At 34.6% G+C, this 20,378-nt stretch overlaps 3 protein-coding genes across 3 annotated transcripts; 1 reads left to right on the top strand and 2 right to left on the bottom strand.

Moving 5' to 3' along the window:
* Positions 1-541: 541 nt before the first annotated feature.
* LOC100370016 (N-alpha-acetyltransferase 30-like) lies at positions 542-4,431 on the bottom strand. Its single transcript, XM_002735170.4, has 4 exons — positions 3,686-4,431; positions 1,849-1,972; positions 1,390-1,445; positions 542-1,116 (listed from the first exon to the last, which is right to left on the bottom strand). Exons 1-4 carry the CDS (start codon positions 4,286-4,288, stop codon positions 979-981), a joined length of 921 nt encoding a protein of 306 aa, XP_002735216.1. The 5' UTR covers positions 4,289-4,431; the 3' UTR covers positions 542-978.
* Positions 4,432-4,652: 221 nt separating this feature from the next.
* Positions 4,653-9,858, top strand: LOC102807397 (cytochrome c oxidase assembly factor 6 homolog). Its single transcript, XM_078009596.2, has 3 exons — positions 4,653-4,816; positions 6,223-6,380; positions 9,236-9,858. Exons 2-3 carry the CDS (start codon positions 6,234-6,236, stop codon positions 9,317-9,319), a joined length of 231 nt encoding a protein of 76 aa, XP_077865722.1. The 5' UTR covers positions 4,653-4,816; positions 6,223-6,233; the 3' UTR covers positions 9,320-9,858.
* Positions 9,859-11,599: 1,741 nt separating this feature from the next.
* serrate (protein) lies at positions 11,600-20,056 on the bottom strand (the record flags this gene model as incomplete). The annotated part of the gene is given in 16 exon segments (NM_001164987.1): positions 11,600-11,607; positions 11,609-11,714; positions 12,144-12,419; positions 12,994-13,106; positions 13,480-13,593; positions 13,712-13,825; positions 13,930-14,073; positions 14,300-14,413; positions 14,799-14,915; positions 15,013-15,087; positions 15,187-15,245; positions 16,455-16,515; positions 16,768-16,906; positions 18,178-18,348; positions 19,289-19,570; positions 19,834-20,056. Coding segments are annotated over 16 exon segments (1,959 nt in total), but the record flags the coding sequence as incomplete, so codon positions are not given.
* Between the last annotated feature and the right edge of the window lie 322 nt (positions 20,057-20,378).

Here is a 20,378-nt window from a genome sequence, read left to right on the forward strand (position 1 = left end):
TGCTAGGATATTTGACCATGTCTAGGATTGAGTATCAATTAGCATGAGACTGCAATAGACTTTTGGTTGATCTGGGATTTTTAACAAGTGTTCATCCATGTTATGCTTTAAGGGTGTTATGCTGTCGTCTGTCATGTCCAGAATAAGATTTGATAAACTATTGAACAGTTTAGACCAATACACCATTCTTCACTGACTTAATAGTTTGCCTATACATAGTATATTTGGGATCTTAGTAAGGCATTTTTTATCTTAACACTGGGTATATGTATCTGAAATTAATTTTATTCACACCATACAATGTTACTTTAAAGTATAACAATAATAACTACCAGATACTTATATTTTGTTTGTTTGCTTATTTGTAAGTTTACCCAAAAAATACAGTTTGAGAACATATAGGGAAATTAAAGTGTATTTAAAGTAATCGCTTCTAAATTATTAATGAATCCCTACAAAATGGCAGTGCTCACACTTTGTTATGAACAATAGATGCAGTTTATTGTTGTGAGTGACAAAAAGATGTTTTGACTAACATCAGTTCTGAGAATTCAATTTTTATTTCTTCATAAAACACTCCAGGAGTAAAAATGAAATTATTTTGACAGTTATATACAATATAGATGGACCATTACTGTCTACTTATGCTGTATACCACTGCCCCAAGTGCAGACAATGTTTCTTCATTTTAAATATTGACTGTCGTTTTTACTATTTCTTAAAAACAATCATAAACTGAACTATACAGAGCAAGGTGACATAACATTGATGTCATGTACTGATTAATTAAATGGAAATGAGATGCACATTATAAATATTCCAAGTTCACTTATTTCATATGCCAGCATTGGCATAGTTCCTTAAAAGTACTCATCTCAATAATTAAAAAAATGTGACAGATTAAACACCATAAGACAATTCACAGCAGGGGTGGGGTTTCATCTATCGCAAATACACAACGATGGAGAATGGTCGCTTCTATCTCAACCAGAGTTTCAATCTTAGTGCATCTACACCGTTCAAGTAATAGCGAAATAAACGCTTGTCTCTGACAAAGCCAAGGTTTTCATACAACTGAAGAGCAGATTTATTGGTGATTTCTGTTTCCAAGACAACCTGAAAAAAACAACATGAAATGATAAATTGTTGGGACAAACCTCACCTAAGTAAAATGCGACTGATAACAATTTCAATTAACAGAAAATACTTGGGTTGGCAACCCCTAAAAAACCCACACCCATTGTGGTGTTTTTAAATGTATGTTGACATAAACTATGTCACAAAAGTATATTAATGGCTGAATTAAATGTAAACAGAGGTTATATAATAAACAGAGGTAACAATAAATTCAAACATACAGTATGATAACCAACATAGAGGGCGCCTTACCTCATCACACTGACCTTCCAACATGGCATGGATGGCTTTCCTCACCAGACTGGAACCTACAATTAAATCATTGTTTTTAATAGATTACGACTGAATTTGTCATGTTTTCAGTATTAATCACATATTCTATATATATATAATGGAAAACATACAAGTCTGCTTATTGTGCCCTTCACTATCTATCTGTGAGATGATAAACATCTTTAATTCTTAGGTAACTTTTAGGAACAATTCCCAGTTTCTTTTTCAACAGACACATCTTTGTAGATAATATAATATAACTCTGCTGTTTGTGATACATAGTCTGAAAGCAATCTGATTCACAGTACAGGAGAAGCTGCATTGCAAATATTGTCATAAAGGAAGAAGATGAAAATAGAAAATTTCGAAGCTCAATGTGTCACCGGGTATATCTATTTTCTGTGACTAAAAATTCAGCATGAAATAGTCAATAATTACCAATTTTTCTTCTTCTGTAATTTTCATCAACAGCTAACATTGCAATGTATCCTCTTTTAGTCATTTTCTTATGCACATCTAATTTACAAACAATAGCACCGACACATATATCACCACACATAGCCTGTAATAAGAAGGAATAATTAAAAAATACTACTATCAAACTGGTAATTACTAATACAATTTCCATAAAGATCCGGTGTGGTGCATAATAAACAATGAACACAAGACTATTTGCGTACAATTAACCTGTCAAGTCACATTTAACATCTCGAACAATGATTATGGGCGTTATTTTTTTTTGTACGAACACAAGGAAGCAAAGTGTTAAAATATCACGTCAACGTGGTTGAGAATGGTTGATGTAATCAACAGGACAGACGACAAACCACCAAGTCACATTAACCCAAATCATGGGAAAGTCTGAGTAGACAGACAGTGTGAAAATTGGGGGTTTGGAGAGCGATAAATAAAGCCTGATTTTACAGAAGCACTAAATCTCAGTTTTGACATCACCATGTTGAACACTTGCACTAAACGCTGTGCCTTGTCACTTGACTGCAAGTTTGAAATGATTCAAGCTATCACATTTAAACCTGTGTGTGACTAGGCTGCGCCCGTTCAAGATGATTCAAAGATGACTGGGTGACATCTTCACTACCTAACTTGCTCGAAGCGTACCACCCGAAAAAATATGCTCAACAAGGTTTGTTTTTTCGACTCATGAAACATGAAACTGGCGGTAAATCGGTAAATCAAAAAGGTGTTTATAAAAATGTGAACTTGGATACCCTTCCTGTCGACTACGCAGCAAACAGAAAAGCCCGGATGAACAGTGATTTATTTCGAGGCTGTCTTCATAAACAAGGCAGAAAATTCATTCTTAAAAAACAGAAAGTGCTGATGTTTGTAGACAACTGTCTCGCCCATCCTGTTGTCAGCAATCTGACATCAATCACACTTGTGTTTTTGACGCCAAACACAACGTCAAAATTTCTTCTTCTGATTTTGTCACTGTCGACGAAGAGATTGATGTTTGTGAAATTTCCACAGAAGATGACATTGTTGAATTGGTGACCGCTGATAGATGCAAAGAAAATGTTGAAAATGTTGAAAATGCCAATACCGCTTCCGTTTTAGACAATGTGCCGACTTCATCACAAGCACTAAATTGCCTTTTCAAGCTCAGAAAACTATCTCCAGTCGCATAATAACGTTGACATTAAAATGTTTAGTAAGCTTGCAGCTGTTAAGGACATGCTGTTTTCTACAATGTGTAATCACCGACAGGCGAAAATCACAGACTTTTTCTAGGTTGTCTGAAACATTCTTGCCACCAGTGAGAATTAGTTTTGCCATGCCCAAATTTAATTCAAAATTCATGTTCTGTGTAATCAATATGTAACTGTTTCAAATAATTGTGAATAAACCTTGTACATGCATGTGAACACTTTCGCAGTGTATTAAAACGTCCCCTAGGGATAATTGGTTATAACGAACTATAGTTATAATGAACTGTTCACATTGGTCCAATGTTTTTCGTTATAATGAGGTTTGACTGTACATGGGGACAGAGATCAACATTTAAAAAAAAAAACCACTATCACTTTTGGCATAAAGGAAATTGCATACAGGAACGTTTTTCTAATTTCTAAAAATCATTCCTTTCACACTAAGAGGCAATTTCAAGCAATAATTTCCTCAATTTTACCGCAATGCTTGGTAGTTGGACACTCACAATAAGTTATTCTTTTCCAGTAAATGGTATTTCAGTGAATAGTTTTTAACTAAATGTCACAGACCCATACATGTGAACAAAAAATATTTGACAACTTACCAGGAAACATAAATCAGGCCAGTTATGTATAAAATATCTATAGGTATAGATTGAATATGGTTCTGAAAGGTCTTTCGTTATCAACGTCATGATATCAGGCATTTGAAGTTCAGATTCGTATCTCAGATAGTTTATATCATGTGTACTACCATCGTGTGAAGCAACATCATCGACCACAGCAAGTCTGGACATACTAGGTATCAATTGGTTTTCTTCATCATGCTGTATCAGTTTGTTTGTTTTCATATCCTGTAGTTCTATACTTGGTACAGTTTCTCTTGGATTCTCGCACCCACGACCAACAACAGCAGGGAAATAGCAATTCTCCTTGGTACATTCGTTATGACTTGTGACTTCATGGTCATGCTTTTTTTCGAATACACACCCGTTCACAAGTCTCTGTTCATGGTGTTCAGTACTGACGTTAATAAATGTGTTACTTGCATTTTTAGGTTTGGTAGAACATTCCATTTTTGATTTCAAAGTCATAGGTGAACTATATACTGCAGCTTCTGTTCCCATTCCATTGATTTTATCGACGACGAGGGGTTCATTCAAAATTGGATTACCCTCAGAATTTCTTGATATCGGGAGCTCAGCCATCGTAAAACAATCTTCATTAGAAAGAAATGTACTTGGTGTATTTACCAAACTAGAATAAATGTTAATTGTGAATAACTGTTTTCATAACGGAATAATTCTCCCTCGATATCGGTCTCTCTCATCACATCAACATTTCCAATCGTCCGCCATCTTGCTTGACACAGTCCGGCGAACTACATTTGTGCCATCAATACGCAGTCACTATAACGCCAAAACATGTGATTTTATTTAGCAAACACAATTACGACGTTATTGGATTAAAATTATAGTAAATCCTAAACATGTATTCTGCCCTTATTTCTAAAGCAAATAAACAATTGTGCTGAACTATTTACCGGAAGTTGGAATGAAAATGTTTGTCATGGTGTTGGATGGTTCACTTCCGGTTTGAAGCGGGCGCACCATCGAGCAAGTTGTTATACAGTAGAGATTCAATGTGAAAGTCGTCGTAAACACATTTGCGGTGGTTGTGAACACTTTGTTTTTTTTTCAAATTAGTGACAAGTTACAAACAAAAAATATTTACTGGTAAGTATTGCTGGGAGCAGTATTTGTGTGTGTGGGGTGTTGATTGGTCAAGTTCTGATTAGAAATTGAACTTAGAAGGTTACCTCCATGCACAAGGAAAGCAATGAACAAAATCGTAACCTTAAAAATATTGGAGATATTTTTGTGAACCCAGTTTTATAGTAATAGCGATTCTCTGCTAATTCGCTTGAAAAATATTAGTGATTTTCGCATTACCATTTGTTATTTCTGTACAAACCGTACACGAAGCTGGCCTGGAGAAAGTGGATAAACTATTTTCTCTTTATTGTAGTATTTTTTTACCATACATTACCCACAAATGGTAATTGGTGAGTAATAAAGTTATTATTATTATTATATCTTCTCTGTAACACAAATCAGATAGAAGATGAACAACATTGTGATGTTTGCCCTGTCTATTTATGGAAGCAAGGGAAATTTCAATAAAGTAAACCACGTCACTGGTAGCATAGTGGTTGTTGCATCAGACTCATGATCGGTAGACCCAAGTTCAAATCCTACCTTAGGCTGAACACCAAAACGGGTTGACCCCTACCCTGGGTTAGTGTGCCACAGACTCAATGGGAAGGCCAATTCCACTGGCCGAGATGCATTCACTAATGAATGTGACTTTGGTTAAGGTTCGTAGGTTCTTGTGTTCGACCGAGCCTGGTTAACACCAGGATAGTGCATTAAATTGCCATTTGATAGAGAGAAGGCCGCACAGCCCTGTCATGTAGTCTCAAACATAAATATGACTTCTGTGGCTAAAAAGCACTATGTCAGTACTAGCACTTGCTACTTTACATACAAAAAAATCAGGAGAGGCAAAAGAAAACAAAAACAGGACAACAAATTTAGATTTAACTTAAGCAATGAATCCCTGTCAATTCCTTTAGAACAATATTTGCGAATCTGTTTTGAATCCAGATAGCAACACCTCCAACACCTAATGACCTTCAAAATTTTTGGAGTTTCTGCTACTTTCATTTTTTACTTTCATTGCTTTTTCTGTGTATGTGTATTTGTTTTATCATGTCATTTTTCATGTTTTGTTTTTTTGTATATATCATCCATTCCAATGGATGTTGAATGATTAAATAAAATAAATAAATAAATAAAAATACTGTCAAACATCATACAATTTGCCAAATTACTGAGTTGATGAGATGTTAGAGTAAGCAACCTGTGACACATGCTGTGTTTGGCTGCTGGTCCTGCAATACTTGAGCATGATTTGCTTAGTAGTTGGTCAGATAATATAGTTGATGGGTATGCTTTGAAGCTTTACTACACTATGTTTCCTTAGCCATTCATCTAGATGATCCATCTAACCACTCTGGTATCATGAATGACTAATTTCCTGCTTTAGTCTTGTCTATGACATGTCTTCATATTTTCTACAGAATGAGGCAGAATGTCTACTTTTTTAAAGTCTGAAGAACGCAAGAGTTGCTGGGAAGCAAAGGATAACTACTTTACCTGTTTGTCTAACAACAACGAAGATCAATCAAAATGTCAAGAACTGAAAAAGCTGTTTGAATGTAAATGTCCCAATACATGGGTATGTTATTATTAAAAATAGAATCAATTGATGAAGCTCTTGTATCTTCAACCAATGTTGTAATCCAAAACTTTGCATAACTGTGTTCTCTTGGTTGATCTATCATGTTATTAAGGGATTTGTCAAAATGTCTTAATAAGTAGTGATTTTCCCATTATCAATACTTAGGGATGTTACACCCAGAGCCCATGGGAACAGTGCTGCAAATAAACTCGCAAAATTGCTTTGTGTCGCTTTTCAACAAGATGGTCAAAGAAATTGTTCCTGATAATGTCCCCAAAACGGTGCAAGGTAGAAATTGCACAGTGGAAATGGCACACTTTCTTGTTGCAAGACATGATCATACAAATAATAACAAGGACGTTTTTCTTTTTTTTACCACTTTTCATCAATTTTATCAAGGCTGATCTTACACCAGACCTTTTGGCCACATATTTATTCACCTTATATAACAAGCATGATTCATGAAATATTTAATGTTTACTTTTAACTTTTATGTATACTGTTATATTTATATTTATTTTATTTATCATCATAAATACACCATGCTTTTTTACTTCAGTGTGCGAAGCAAACAATGGGAGTCTTTGCGGTTGTCTGTATGTCTGTCTACCAGTATTAGACTTATTGTTCATGGTGTATGGTATCGTAGTTGTCCGGTAAGCGCCCCAGGACCTGAACGTGAAAAATTGCCAAAAAATAGGGGTGGGCGTATGCCTGGACAACCCCTGTAAAAAAAACGAAAATTTACAACACGCAGATCGAACTGCAGCAGGAAATAGAATAGCAAATGAAAACATGCAATAGAAATAAATGAACAATATGCAACATTAGAAGTATAACAAAAATAATTTATTGCTTATAATATGACAAACAAACCAGAAATAATAAAAATCTACAGTGAGGAAACAGTTAGGATTTCCCCGCCGCAAACACTCCCAATACGTGTGAACGCAAAATGAATTTAAAATTTGAGGGGTTAATTTACGATTTTACACAGTAAAAATAACAAAAGTTCATAGTTGTTCTCAGATTTCTATTTGTACGTTCATTGCCATTTTCCTCAAAGTTAAAACCCTCAAAGTCTAAGTCGGCATCACTGTCGCTGTCCAACAAAATCCCTACAGTTTCGTTCTGAAGTTCGTTGATGTTGTCGCACACAATTTGGACTCAGCAATTTGAATCCACGGATTTCGCTGTCTGTTAGCTTGGCATATCTAATCATAATAAAGAGACAAGGAATACACTATACTAGTGTTAGAGGTCTAGTCAACGGCATGACATTGCAAAATTGGAATAGCAAGCTGCTACCAAATATTTTATAAAGCCAAAACAACGTGCTTAACAACTCTCCCAGGTACATGTTGCTACAACCATGCTACAATATTGCAACATTGGTTTCATTGTCGATGACACTGAAGCCGAATGAGTGCGACACTTGCTTTGCGGCTCTCGATACTCTAAGATATTCTCAAGAAGAGAACTGCTGTTTCTGCTTTAATAGACATACTGTTATGATTCTGATAAAAATCATAAAACATTAATGTAAATTAGGTAAACAGCAGTGCCCTGAAGCCAGAAGGCGAAATTACCTATTTTGCTGTCACGGCTATTTCGTGTTCACCCCTTGTTTTATGCAAGTGACATTTTTCAAGACTTTTTATCAGAATCATAACAGAATGCAAGGAAGTCAACTGTTAATACATTTATGTACAACAAACAAAAAATAGATTTTTGTAAAAAAAGTGTAGAAAAGATCCTCTGGGCATATGCCCTGACATGCCCGGGCATGGGCGCTTACCCGGGCATGGGTGCTTACCCGGACAACTATGGCATTTAGATACGCTGGAATAATGTGCAGACCTGATTAGTTTTGGGTTGACACTATAAATATATAAATTCTGTCATTTACATAATAATTAGCCAATTTTCAGCTATTCCACTGATTCCTCAAAAACAAGAACATGTTTCAATGAAACTTGGTACATGTATACATATGCATAGTAATAATGCAGACGTGGCTAGGTTATGGTATACCAGTAAATCTGTGCCTAATTTGCATACTAATTGGACAATTTTTAACTGTTCGATTTCTATCTCAAGAATTGTTCACTTTACTTCAAGTAATGCTCAGACATGATTGAAATATGGTGGAAATCTGTGCATATTAATTACCTAGTTATTCCAGTAATATGTCGAGAACTGTTATCAATGAAACATGATGCACAGATGCATTGTGATAATATCCAGACCCTGATTACTTTTCGATTGACATCATTGAATAGCCACATTCGAGATGGATGCAGCAGCTCAGCTGATTGCATTTATTTTATTACCACGTGTACGCCAGCTGACTGAGCTAGAGTCACTGGTTGTTTTCGTGATACATGTATTTTGCCTAATTCACAATTTGCATGCTTATAAAACTGTGTACTGTGCTGATGCTGTTGTATCGCAGTTTAACCCCTATGTGAAAATTTTAGTAAAGGTATTTATTTTGTTGCGCATGGAAATTGGAAAGCAAAATCAATTGTGTGAGGTAATATGCAGTACTGGTGTCTCAATTTTACAGGCCTTGGGTGTAACATTTGAAATAATGCCAAAAATCAAGTCCAAAACTTGTGATTACAAATAATATTAAATAGATATTAATACACGTAATAAATCAGTATTAAACACCACACCTTGCAGTGTAAACATTTGTATTATCCGCCAACAATAGTAATTGTTTTGTGCAATTCTGTGTACGAAGTAAGCACCAAGCAAAACATCACACACACTCAAACACACTTGAATCATGCAGAACGTCTATCATGACATCCTGCACTTACTTCTGTCTTCATTATATTTTACAGGTCAAACATTTTGAAAGAAAATATGAATATGAGAAATATAAAGCAAGGCTTTTAACTGAAGGGGCACGAAAAAAAAATAGCTGATATACAAGGTGTGAATAAGTCGAGTATGTGGTGCCGTTCTACACATGATTAGTTGCATATGTCAAGAACTATCAAAAAAACTGTGAAGGCAAACAAGGTTAATACTGAACTTTGCTTTTATTTGAAAAAAAGTCAGATGCATTTTTGTAAGAAAAACAGACTATGAAATTGTACTATGTTTAAAAATTATAAAAAAATGGTATTTACATTGAAAAATGTTTCATAGCACCAAGTATCAGCCAAAATATTCTGTATAGAACTGGAATAAAGTCAATGGAATTGTTTTTTTTTATATTTTTATCATAAATATGGTGTTAAATAAAATACTATACCCTGTAAAAACTTAGTGGACAGATTTAAAACAGAAATAATTTGCATAGAAACATGCTAGCTATGATTATAATATCACCCCCACCCCTATCCATCTACCCCAAAAATTAAGTAGTTTCTCACCCCCACACCCACCCCAAGGTAATTGTATTTACACAAAACTTAACAATGATTCTGTTCTTTGAAATTAAACTACAATTTGAATTGCACTTTTAATGTAATAGGCATTTCGTCCTATCCAGCATGACAAGGTCTCTTTTTTTTTCTCCACAGTGGGTACATTGCACATTTAGTTCATCTGTTTAGACATTATCTGGTGAGCCATCAATAGTGGATGTCTCAGGTTTTGGTTCTTTGTCATCCATTGCAACATAGTCTGCATCGCCTGCTTCGCCCTCTGAGCCTCCACCTTGGCAGCCTGCATCACTTTGCGAGTGTATACTAATAACGTCCAACTCATAATCTATACAAACAAAAGAAATACAAATGATTGATTGATGTGTATGGGTAATTTTTCTAAAATGTATGAAAATTATTGTCGGTTGCATTTGGGAGGAGAATCCAAGCTTGTCTTGTGTCTTCCCAGTAAAAGATCATGCATGTAAAAGATCATCACGTGTTCTTTGTGAAGTCGTTTGATAATCATTAAATGAAGTGACGTTCTTGGCATCATGTTTGATTTTAACAAACATTACAGGACATTACAGACGGTAGTTTACATTATGTATGGTTACCTGCATCAGGTGAGCTGCTGCAATTGTCTGGAGTCTGTACATAGGTTGTGCAATTGTAATCTTCTACTTCATCTGTTATTGAGATAAAATAATGATACCCCTTAAATACATGTACAAAGTGAGGATAAACCGCTTTGATTTTATGAGAGAAAAGTTATTGTGAGTTCGTGAAAATCATGAAAGTTTCACAGGCATTTTTGAGTCACAGCATATTCTCAAAACTGTTTCCTCGCAAATGCTATTAAGATTAACCCTTAACAAAACATCAAAATGTTTGCAGAATAAATTCAAAGGGGGAAATGATCAAATATTGAAAACAGTCTTCTCTAATTAGTTGAGGTAATTGACATTCATTATTTTTTGTTTTCATATTTACAAATAACAAGTGGAGGGGGGACTTCATAAAGGTGTTGCCTGTTATATCAATATCAAAATGTATTCAAATCATGGAGCTTCACAATCAAATGTACAATCTCTGCAAATACTGTCATACTGCCCTCTAGTGTCATAAAGAAAATTTATTTTTACCCTTTTCCTCAAAAAATGGATTTTCCCTCATTTTCAGTGTAAGTCTGGAGAGAGGATGATCAACATGTTTATCTTCCCTTTGTTTACGTCTACGATACCAGATAACAAATGCGATAACTGCGATGAGGATAAGTAAAGCCAGGATTGCGAGCAATATAGGTAACCAGATCCCAATGGCTATAATGAGAGAGGAAATGAAAATGAATATATGCTGCTGCAATCAACTAGTACCACAATAAAACATGTGTAGGACATTATTTGATGTTAGACTACTATGGTACTACATATTACCTGATCCAGTGCTTTTTTCACTTTTCTTTGGTGAAAATATATATATAGATTTCAATATGAGATTGTCACTGTCTTCTGGTAATGACCTGATGTACCCAATCATTTCATCCATAGCTTCTTTCGTTACCTCCATTCCTCCACCACTCTCCTGAAATAATATTTAGAAATTTGTTACCTTACTCTTCATGATTGATATTATGGTTTGAGAACCAGGTGATGTATCTCACAAATTTTTCAAGAAACAATTTCTTTAGGGGTGGGGGTCACAAAACTTCACAACTGTGGATATTTCACTGAAGTTGAATAACACCCTGAAATCAAAATATTTCAAAAATTCGAAAACAGTAACTTGATTTATTTTCTAGGAGTATTACCTGTGAGACATAGATGACATTATCTTCTCCACTCTCCAAATCTTTATCACATTGAATAATCAATCTGTCTTCCATTGCATGTGGTCGTAGATCTTGAATGTCCCGCAATGCATCGCAGACTTGTTCTACGGTCGTATTCTAAAACAAAAATCAGAATAAATGACGATATTGTAATTTCATTTATTAAAAAATGTTTTATGTTAATTGTAATATGTAACCAAGAATATATAGTCTCACAAAGTTCACTTCCATTCAAATTATTGATATAATATATTTAAAGGGCGGTACGAAATTTTTTTGATGTATGAAAGGTATCGATCACACGCCAGTGGTAATTAGTGAAAGTGGCGCCAAGGGCAAAACTTGTATTTGTGATTTCATTAGAAAAGCACATTGGATTGTGGGAAAATCTATGTTTATCAACCCAACTGTCACACATGCGTGGCGTGACAACCACTGGCCTTTAATGTTTTGATTTCTAGGGGGCAACACACATTTCTGCAACCTTTACCACCAGTATTACTATAGTAATCAAATAAAAATACACTCTGAGACTTGCTAGCTTACCATTGGCAATATATTGAAATCCAGTCTCATTCCTACATATGTGCATGCATATGTGGTTGCCTTTTCCTCAAAGAAAGATTCCCCACATTTAGCGTCCTTTGGTGCTGGGTCATTCTCGTTAATACATTTACCAAAGTCCTCACAAACTCCTTGTAGACATTCAATATCTGACACTAGACTACACGGTGCTTCAGGTGAACATGTGTTGATAACATGATCATTAGTTTCATCTATGTCAGGATTGAGGTTCAGACAGTTATCAGGTCCACACCAAATCTGAAAGAAAAAATGTTAGTTTGAAAATGTGTCACTGCATTCTCGTCACTGTGGATATATTTTTGGAGAAAATATTACTGTTTAAACAACTTTCAGATTTTAGATTTTAGTGTGACTGAAAGTTGGTGGAGGAGATAATTAGGTAAGGTACTCAAAAACTCTATTCATTTTAACCATCTATAAATTTGCAAAGCTATCAGACTATAATTCTTTTTTGACATGGGTTATCACTCCAGACACTACAGGTCCAAAAAGAAACCTTATTTGGCAGCACATGTATACAGTACAACAAGAGACACTAAACCTTTATGCCACACATGATACTACTGACATTTCACCGCTTCGTAACGAGTATGGTGACACACATTAGAATATTTTTATCACTGCATGTCTTGAGTGATTTTCCACTTACCGGTACTGCATGCAAACATAAACGCTCAAGTGTCCCTTGTTCTAAATTGAGGACTAAATTTCTCAATTTTTAACTGCTACAAAATTCTGTGTTTTTTCGCCCATGAAAATTTGTCCTTACAAAATTAAAATGGTGTAGTAATGGTTCATAACCGATAATTACCTTACTGCATTTAATATTTCCATCGTCACAAAGACAGCCATTACAGTCGTCTTCCCACTCGGCACCATGAGATATTATACCTTTTTTCATCACAAAACAATCATCTGGAGCTCCTGAGAGATAAATCATATAAAGTGAGTCACTGTCTTCTTTTCATTATGTTCAATTAACATGTGTAATAAACATCTAATTCATGCTGAGATCATTCAAAATTAGAAACAATGTATATTGTTTTTTGCCTTGGCTCCAACAGGACACTGCGACCACCGCCCTTTAAGTCAGCAGGAATTAAAACAGGGACTGAAGACCTTGAGTAAGACACAGTTTTACAGTAATGAGATATGAGTTACAGACAGATAAAACAATAGTCTGCACATGCATGCAGTGCCCAGGGTCTTGTGTAATACAATCTGTTTCACACAGAGAATAAGTGAATTCCCATCACAGTAGAGATCATATAGTTAAAATGACTGGTGTTAGACTTACTTGCTGTGCAGTCTTTGCCTTCCCACCCTTTAGGACACGCACACTCAAAATCAGCTAACAGATCAGTGCATGTGCCACCATTTTTACATGGCATTGAACTACATTCATCAATATCTGGGAGAAAAAAACAATGAAAGTAGTAATTTATTTTATTTATCACTGCTATGAATGAATTGATGTGTTCATTATTATTATAATAATAGTAATATGATAGTGGTGTCATTATATTTACCTCTTTGGCAGTGATGTCCTTCCCACCCTGGAAGACAGTCACAGTGGTAAGCATTGATATCATCAACACAGGTCGATCCATGTTTACACTCATTTACTACGCAATCATCAATATCTACAAAAAAACAATCGTAATATAGTTGAGGAACTCTTGAAATATCAAGTCACTTGGTTAACACCCCTGAATTATTATTAATAATATATTTAACATATACTTACTGGTTTTGCAATATCTTCCGGTAAATCCAGTGTGGCATTCACAAATAAAAACAGTTGGCTCACTAATACAAGTGCCATGATCACCACAAGCTCCAGATGGAACCATTTCTCCACCGACACCTGGTACCAAACAGTGATTGATTTCTGAAGAAATAGCACAAAAATCTCATAAATGTATATTTGATGACATAATAAATGGCAAGCGATCCATTAACGATCAGTTTTTCAAGTCACTTTTATTTATATAGCAATTCTATTTTAACTTCCCACATTGGGTGTAGCATTGATAAATGATAAGTTTGACAATTTAACATTTATATTCAGTCAGTACTCTTTTTAACACAGACATTATATAACAATATAAGCTTACCACTCTCACAGTTTACTCCTTCATATGAAAGTCCACAGTTACATTCATAGATACCAGGACCATCAATGCAAGTACCTCCATTCTGGCATGGTGAAGAGTCACACTCATTAATTTCTACAAAAAGTGACAAAACACACTGTTACTTACATAACCCTATATACAGATGTACACAGTTACTGTAATGCAGGGCAAATTTTTAATAACAGCAGCTGTGAGTTGAGAAATAAATTTCTAATTTTACTTATTTGTTATTTTGTACTTCTTATTTAAAAAGATTCCCAATTTCAGATGTTGATTTATCACAATTTATTCCTTGAGTCCCATCATTTTTCCATTCCAGATTTTGCCTGTTTTATGTATTTCTCTATTATTTGTTTTTATAATTTTCGACCAAATTGACATAATTTTTTTATTAGCTACATCTCTTGATCAAAATTTAGGGGAAAATGTGAAAAAATTCTGTAGGTTTCATTTTGTGAATGGTGAGGGTAGTACTTGCCTGTCTCGCAGTTAATACCAGTGAAACCAGTTGTACACTGACAGTTGTAAGCATCTGGTCCTGTACTTTCACAATGTGCCTCATTTAGGCATGGATTGCTCCGACAAGAATCCAAATCTAATAATGAATAAAAATAGTATTGATAAAAACTGATTTTGTGAGTCAATTGTAAAAGATGAGAAGTTGTATTTGGAGCTCATTGAACAGCACTTACCAATATTACAAAGTTCCCCTGCCCAGGTGTCGTCATTGCAGATACAGTCATTTCCAACAGTGCAAAAACCATTTGCTGAAAAAAAATTAAATTAAAAAAATATATATTTTATTTCCAACATAGAACCGGTATTGTCTGTGTTTAAACTCTTGACAAATAGTTGAAAGTACTCACCACATCCTGCTTTAGGAATGCATTGGTCACAGCGTCTACCCGTCCAGTACTCTTCACAACTATAAATGATAAACACAATACTTTAACACTATAAACTAGGATGTGACAGCCGGGGTGCCTTGAAAAGCAAGGACAGTCACAGTGTCATATGTGATAGCATACAATTCTCAATAATTGTCTGACTTGATATTATTTCCTGAATTTAGACTATGATCTCTAGGACAAGGGTACAGTGATGGGTAGAAACGTTTTGGTGAGCATGAAATGATAGCCCAAATGTGAAATCCTGTCAGAAAAAAAGGATTGGTTCCAGTTAGGGGCTGACCATATAAAACTTTGGGGAGGGCATGGAAGATTGAGTATAATGTTTTCACTCATAATTATGTTACTTAAACTCTAATCAATTCAACCCTATGTAATTTTACATTGACTTGAACACATAAAGAATATAATTGCTAGTCCATTGTGGCTAGATTTGTTTTCAGAAATGTTAGTTTTAAATGTTTTTCCCCTCAGATCCTCTAAGCCCCCCCCCCAAGAATTCAAACACCCCTCGCCTTATCAAACCCACTTTCCAGCATTGCCTAAACATTCTTTTTTATAATGTCAATGTTTGACCGAACAGCCTAAAGACAATAATACTTTCATGCGTTAATGTAAATAAAGTGTACTATCTGTTATAAACTTATTTGAAGTCTTTAACGTATGTAGTAAACTCAGCCACTAAGATAACTTGCGTAATTGTTGCATGGCATATACTACTTCATATGTCAAATGCTACAAACAAAATATACCCGATAATACAGCTCAACATATGGCATTATTTGATGCTGCTGCTCACACATCTTGAGAAAAAAGAATAACAACTGAACTACTTTTTGCACAAAAAATATGTCAAACGCACATGAAATTGGTGATTTATGAGTCAATTGTACCATTGGTTCCTATGGTAAAAGGTTTCATCATGTGTAAAAATTCTATAAATATATTCGGGTACATTTTCACGAATGCTATTTATTTTTTTTATGAAATATCAGTAACACTTCACGGAAATCTATTTTTGCTGCATGTTTTTCAACATTTAAAAAAAATAAAAAATATTCTGAGCTAGGTGAATAAGCTTCAAAGCTTCTATTTTTAAATTTTTTGCTCTTATTTAATATGTTGAATGACCTTAAATAAACTTAAAGCAAGAGGCAACTTTTAACTTGTCAAGTACAATTGAGTATTTTTAATTTTCAAATCACGGGAAATGTGAAAAAACTTACATGCATTCTCTGGGCTGTGTACAACTGCCATGAATCGGGTGACATCCAGTTGCACAAAGAGCTGAGAAACAAGAGAAAAGCAAAGTGATTATAATGTTATTTAATCTCTGACATAGTGATTAATGTTGAGGTCTGTGACCAGAATCTAGCTGTCAAGGCTAAGCAACTGATGAAACACATTACTAAGCTGACTTACAATAAGTTTGGATAAATATAACCAGATCTAATTTCACATTCCTCAATATTGCATCCTGGAAGAAGAAAAAAACACACATCCCCATTCCTTTCTTCTATCATAGTGATGATTACTTACCCATATCACAATCAGGTCCGACCCACCCTAATTTGCAAACTATAGTACCAGTGGAATATTCACATGTGTAAGTATCTTCTGGTTCAGCTTTACAGTATGTGTTGCAGTGACGGTCGTACCAATCGGCTTCGCAGAAAACCTACGGATTTACAAATGCGTTATTCAACACTGAAACACAATGAAGTGATGTGATTCAGTGAAGGAAATAAGCGAGACCACCTCATTTACAATTCATTTGAATGCATCCTGTGTCAGAGTTATTGTGATACCTTTTTAGTGTTAGTCAACCCTTACATATTGATAACAACAATAACAGGTACTTTTACTGGAGGAAGGGATGTATTAGTAAGAATAGAATTGCTGCAAACATGTACTGCTTTTTGTCGCCTTCCAAACTTTCATGTAACTATTCTGTATTGAAAATCAGTAAAAATGTTGTTTCTAGCACAGCAAGGTTAAACACTATTTTATTCTCATTAACACTCAATGAATACCGGTACTAAATGTTTTGAATACCGAAGTCAACTTTTATCACTTGAGTAATTTTGCCAATGAAAAGTTTTGTTCAATACTTCAACAAAAATATTATAAAAAAAATGAGCAAAAGTGCATAAATGTTTGGCAGGCAAATTTATAGCACCGCTAACTGAACTGTCAGACTATGCCATCAATTCAACAACAAAAATAAACATGAAGAGACACATGTTTACTTTTCAAAGGCACTCATGAGAACATTCTTGTGATCTCTGAGGAAGTGACATCTTTGATGACTCTCAGTGGCATCCAAGGCTCATGAATACTTATAATGTAGACACACCTTGATTCATAGCCTCCTACTTAACTGTTAAAAGAGGTAAAGGACATCACAGGTCAATAACCAGATATGCAAGGGCTATTGTATATGTTGTATGTCAAGCAGCTGTACATTTCAGAGCATGCTAAAAGGGACTGACCAAAGTTACAAGGGGAAGCATAAATACTAATTTCTTCAGTAAGAGTCTATAATTATGTACGATTTGAATTGTTGGGAAGAATTTTGACTAAGTTAAGGAGCTTTGGATGAAATTTAATTCATAGATGTCATTTTCTTCATACCTTCATTATTATGGTTATATGCCATTGGGATAAACAAATAGGAATCACTGGACATCACTGGAATATCATAGAAAATTTTGCATTTATCTATTTTACTAATTATTGTTATGATAGGAATCCTAATAAATTGACATTCAAATTGTTATATTCTCAAATGCAAATAATATTTTCTCATTATTTTTAACAGGAATGTATGCTAAAGACATGCTCAGTAGTACAAACTTTGACTCATAATCATAATTAAAAGAAAACAGACTTACAAAATGTGAAAACAAATACATAACATCAAAGAAAATTCATGCTTTGACCTCTTACCTTGACCTGCGTTTCAATTTGTGTATTTTCTCCCAACATAAGTTCAGTTCTCCACAAAGCACTCTGCTCAGTTTTGCCGGGCTCAATTTGAATAGTCTTATAATATTCATCGATTAATTCATCACCAGTGGTGTCATCATCAAACACCCGTACAAATAAACCAAACTGACTCTGAAACAAGATAAAAAAAAAGTGGTTAGTTTAGGTTATTTAATTTTAATTTTTAACATCATATTTGGCTCGGAAAAAGTTTCATGTGTAAAAAAAATGGGAAAATTACCGGTAAATTCAGTAATAAGAAAAATGTTACTTTCATTAAAAATCGAAATAGAAGCCCAATTTTAATGAAATAAAACATGTGCATGCATCAATTTAAAAAACAAATTGACCCCAAAAAAAATTTCTGGAATACAGAATGATGTCAAGGGTACATGTCGGTTATACAGTGTTCTAGATATGGTTAAGACAAATATGTTTAGATCATATGAATAGAATGGTGAACATGATGTGAATAAGTAATAGTATCAGATTAGTCCATCCTCATGCTGTGCATCCTGGGACCTAACTCTGAAATTAATCATTCTATAGTTTATCCAAATTTTGTAATTCATCAGGGTGGGATCAACAATTTTACTTAACTCAGTTTGTTATTATGTAAAATAAAAAAATAAAAAAATAAAAAAAAAAATTATAAAATATCATCAGACTTTAGGGAATTTGTATGACACCAATGTGTACAAACACTCCTGTTTACAATTTAGAAACTTCCACATATTTATGATCATCTATTATTAAACATTAAATATTTTGAGAGCTCACAGAAAGCAATATTTTTTTTTCTTCGACCAGTTTTTACTGTTAATTCACCAGGATATTTACTTACATACTGGTGTCTCCTCCTGGATTTTATTCAAGATGTATACATTAATGATCTACATTACGTTTTTAAACAAGTAGTAAAATTAGATCAAAAAACACAATTATTTCAATACTAATATAGTTTACGTAATAGAAAAAGAATGCAGACGCTGTTGAAAGGGAAAACAGCAACGGAACACACACCGGATACTGTTAAACAAGATGCCCGTATTTCGTAGTAGTCCGAACTTACCGGCCATTCGTCAGTGAACGGAAAAGCAATAGGGTTCGTAAGTCCATTCCCTAGAAATTGTCCAGAGGTAAAATCTATTGCGTCGCCCCCTAATATTCCTGTGCTTTCATTGCCATATCGACATGTTGAGTTGATGTGATAGGGTGACTGCCGTATGCAGAATTCCATCCAAGTGTCACACTCTGTCTCGTCGTTATCACAATCGTTGCCGTCCATTAAAAGTCCGTGCGGGTTGACGTAGGATACTAGCTGTATTTGTAGCATGCCATTGCCGGATACTAACTGTTCAGAAGAAAAAAATAGTATTTGTCATTACTAAAAACTCCGAAAAATTGTTACGAGTATTTATGTTATAAATTCGCGTTAGAAATGAAAATCAATAAATGTTAATACGAAAATCCAGTTCAGAAAACAAAGTTAGGGCTGCTCTGCCGAACTTATCATGGCACATACAAATAACGGTAGACTGTTCACACATATTTTTCCCAATCAAATCTTAATTAAATATAAATAAAGTAAATAAGTATTTAGCATAATTTACGTACTTGTAAAACTGAAATAAGACAGTGAATGAAAATAAAAAATCGCGTGTTGTCTGAAAGTAAACCCATATTTGTTACGGTAATGTGCGCGAAGGGCACGTCTGATACTCGTGGTAGACCGGCGCTGAATGAACTCAAAGAGTGTCGATCCCACTTTTATCCGTCATGTTTGACCCGGATGGCAATTTCCTTGAAACCCAAACACGTCAAGTCACCACAAACCGCAATACCCACGATGAGACGTGATATGCAACACCAACGCAAAGCTGTCTTGGGTCGTTTCCGGGGTGGTCTGTTGTTTACTCTCCAACTCAGCAAAGATTAATCCACAACAACAGTGCGCTGTATTTTCAGTAACGACAAATATGTCAAATACTACATATTAATCAATGTATTGATAATTGTGTTATCTACGTGGATAAATTAGAATAAATATGACACAAATCGAGTAGTATCTCAACCAAGAAGAACATTTCAGAGAACTGATGATAAAGTTATTGAGTTATTTTTCATTAGGTTAGAGGGTGCTTTACTTGGTTGGACGGGAA

The sequence above is a fragment of the Saccoglossus kowalevskii genome, chromosome 2 (genome assembly GCF_978046115.1).
Source record: "Saccoglossus kowalevskii chromosome 2, keSacKowa6.1, whole genome shotgun sequence".
NCBI classification, from domain to species: domain Eukaryota; kingdom Metazoa; phylum Hemichordata; class Enteropneusta; family Harrimaniidae; genus Saccoglossus; species Saccoglossus kowalevskii.

What these genes read in the sequence shown, in the direction of transcription:
- LOC100370016 (XM_002735170.4), bottom strand. Translation starts at nt 4,288, where the DNA reads ATGGCTGAGCTCCCGATATCAAGAAATTCTGAGGGTAATCCAATTTTG. An exon ending in GGCCTGATTTATGTTTCCTG is followed by an intron (nt 1,973 to 3,685) that starts GTAAGTTGTCAA and finishes TTCTTATTACAG; the next exon opens with GCTATGTGTGGTGATATATG. An exon ending in TTACAGAAGAAGAAAAATTG is followed by an intron (nt 1,446 to 1,848) that starts GTAATTATTGAC and finishes ATTTAATTGTAG; the next exon opens with GTTCCAGTCTGGTGAGGAAA.
- LOC102807397 (XM_078009596.2), top strand. Translation starts at nt 6,234, where the DNA reads ATGTCTACTTTTTTAAAGTCTGAAGAACGCAAGAGTTGCTGGGAAGCA. An exon ending in GTAAATGTCCCAATACATGG is followed by an intron (nt 6,381 to 9,235) that starts GTATGTTATTAT and finishes TATATTTTACAG; the next exon opens with GTCAAACATTTTGAAAGAAA.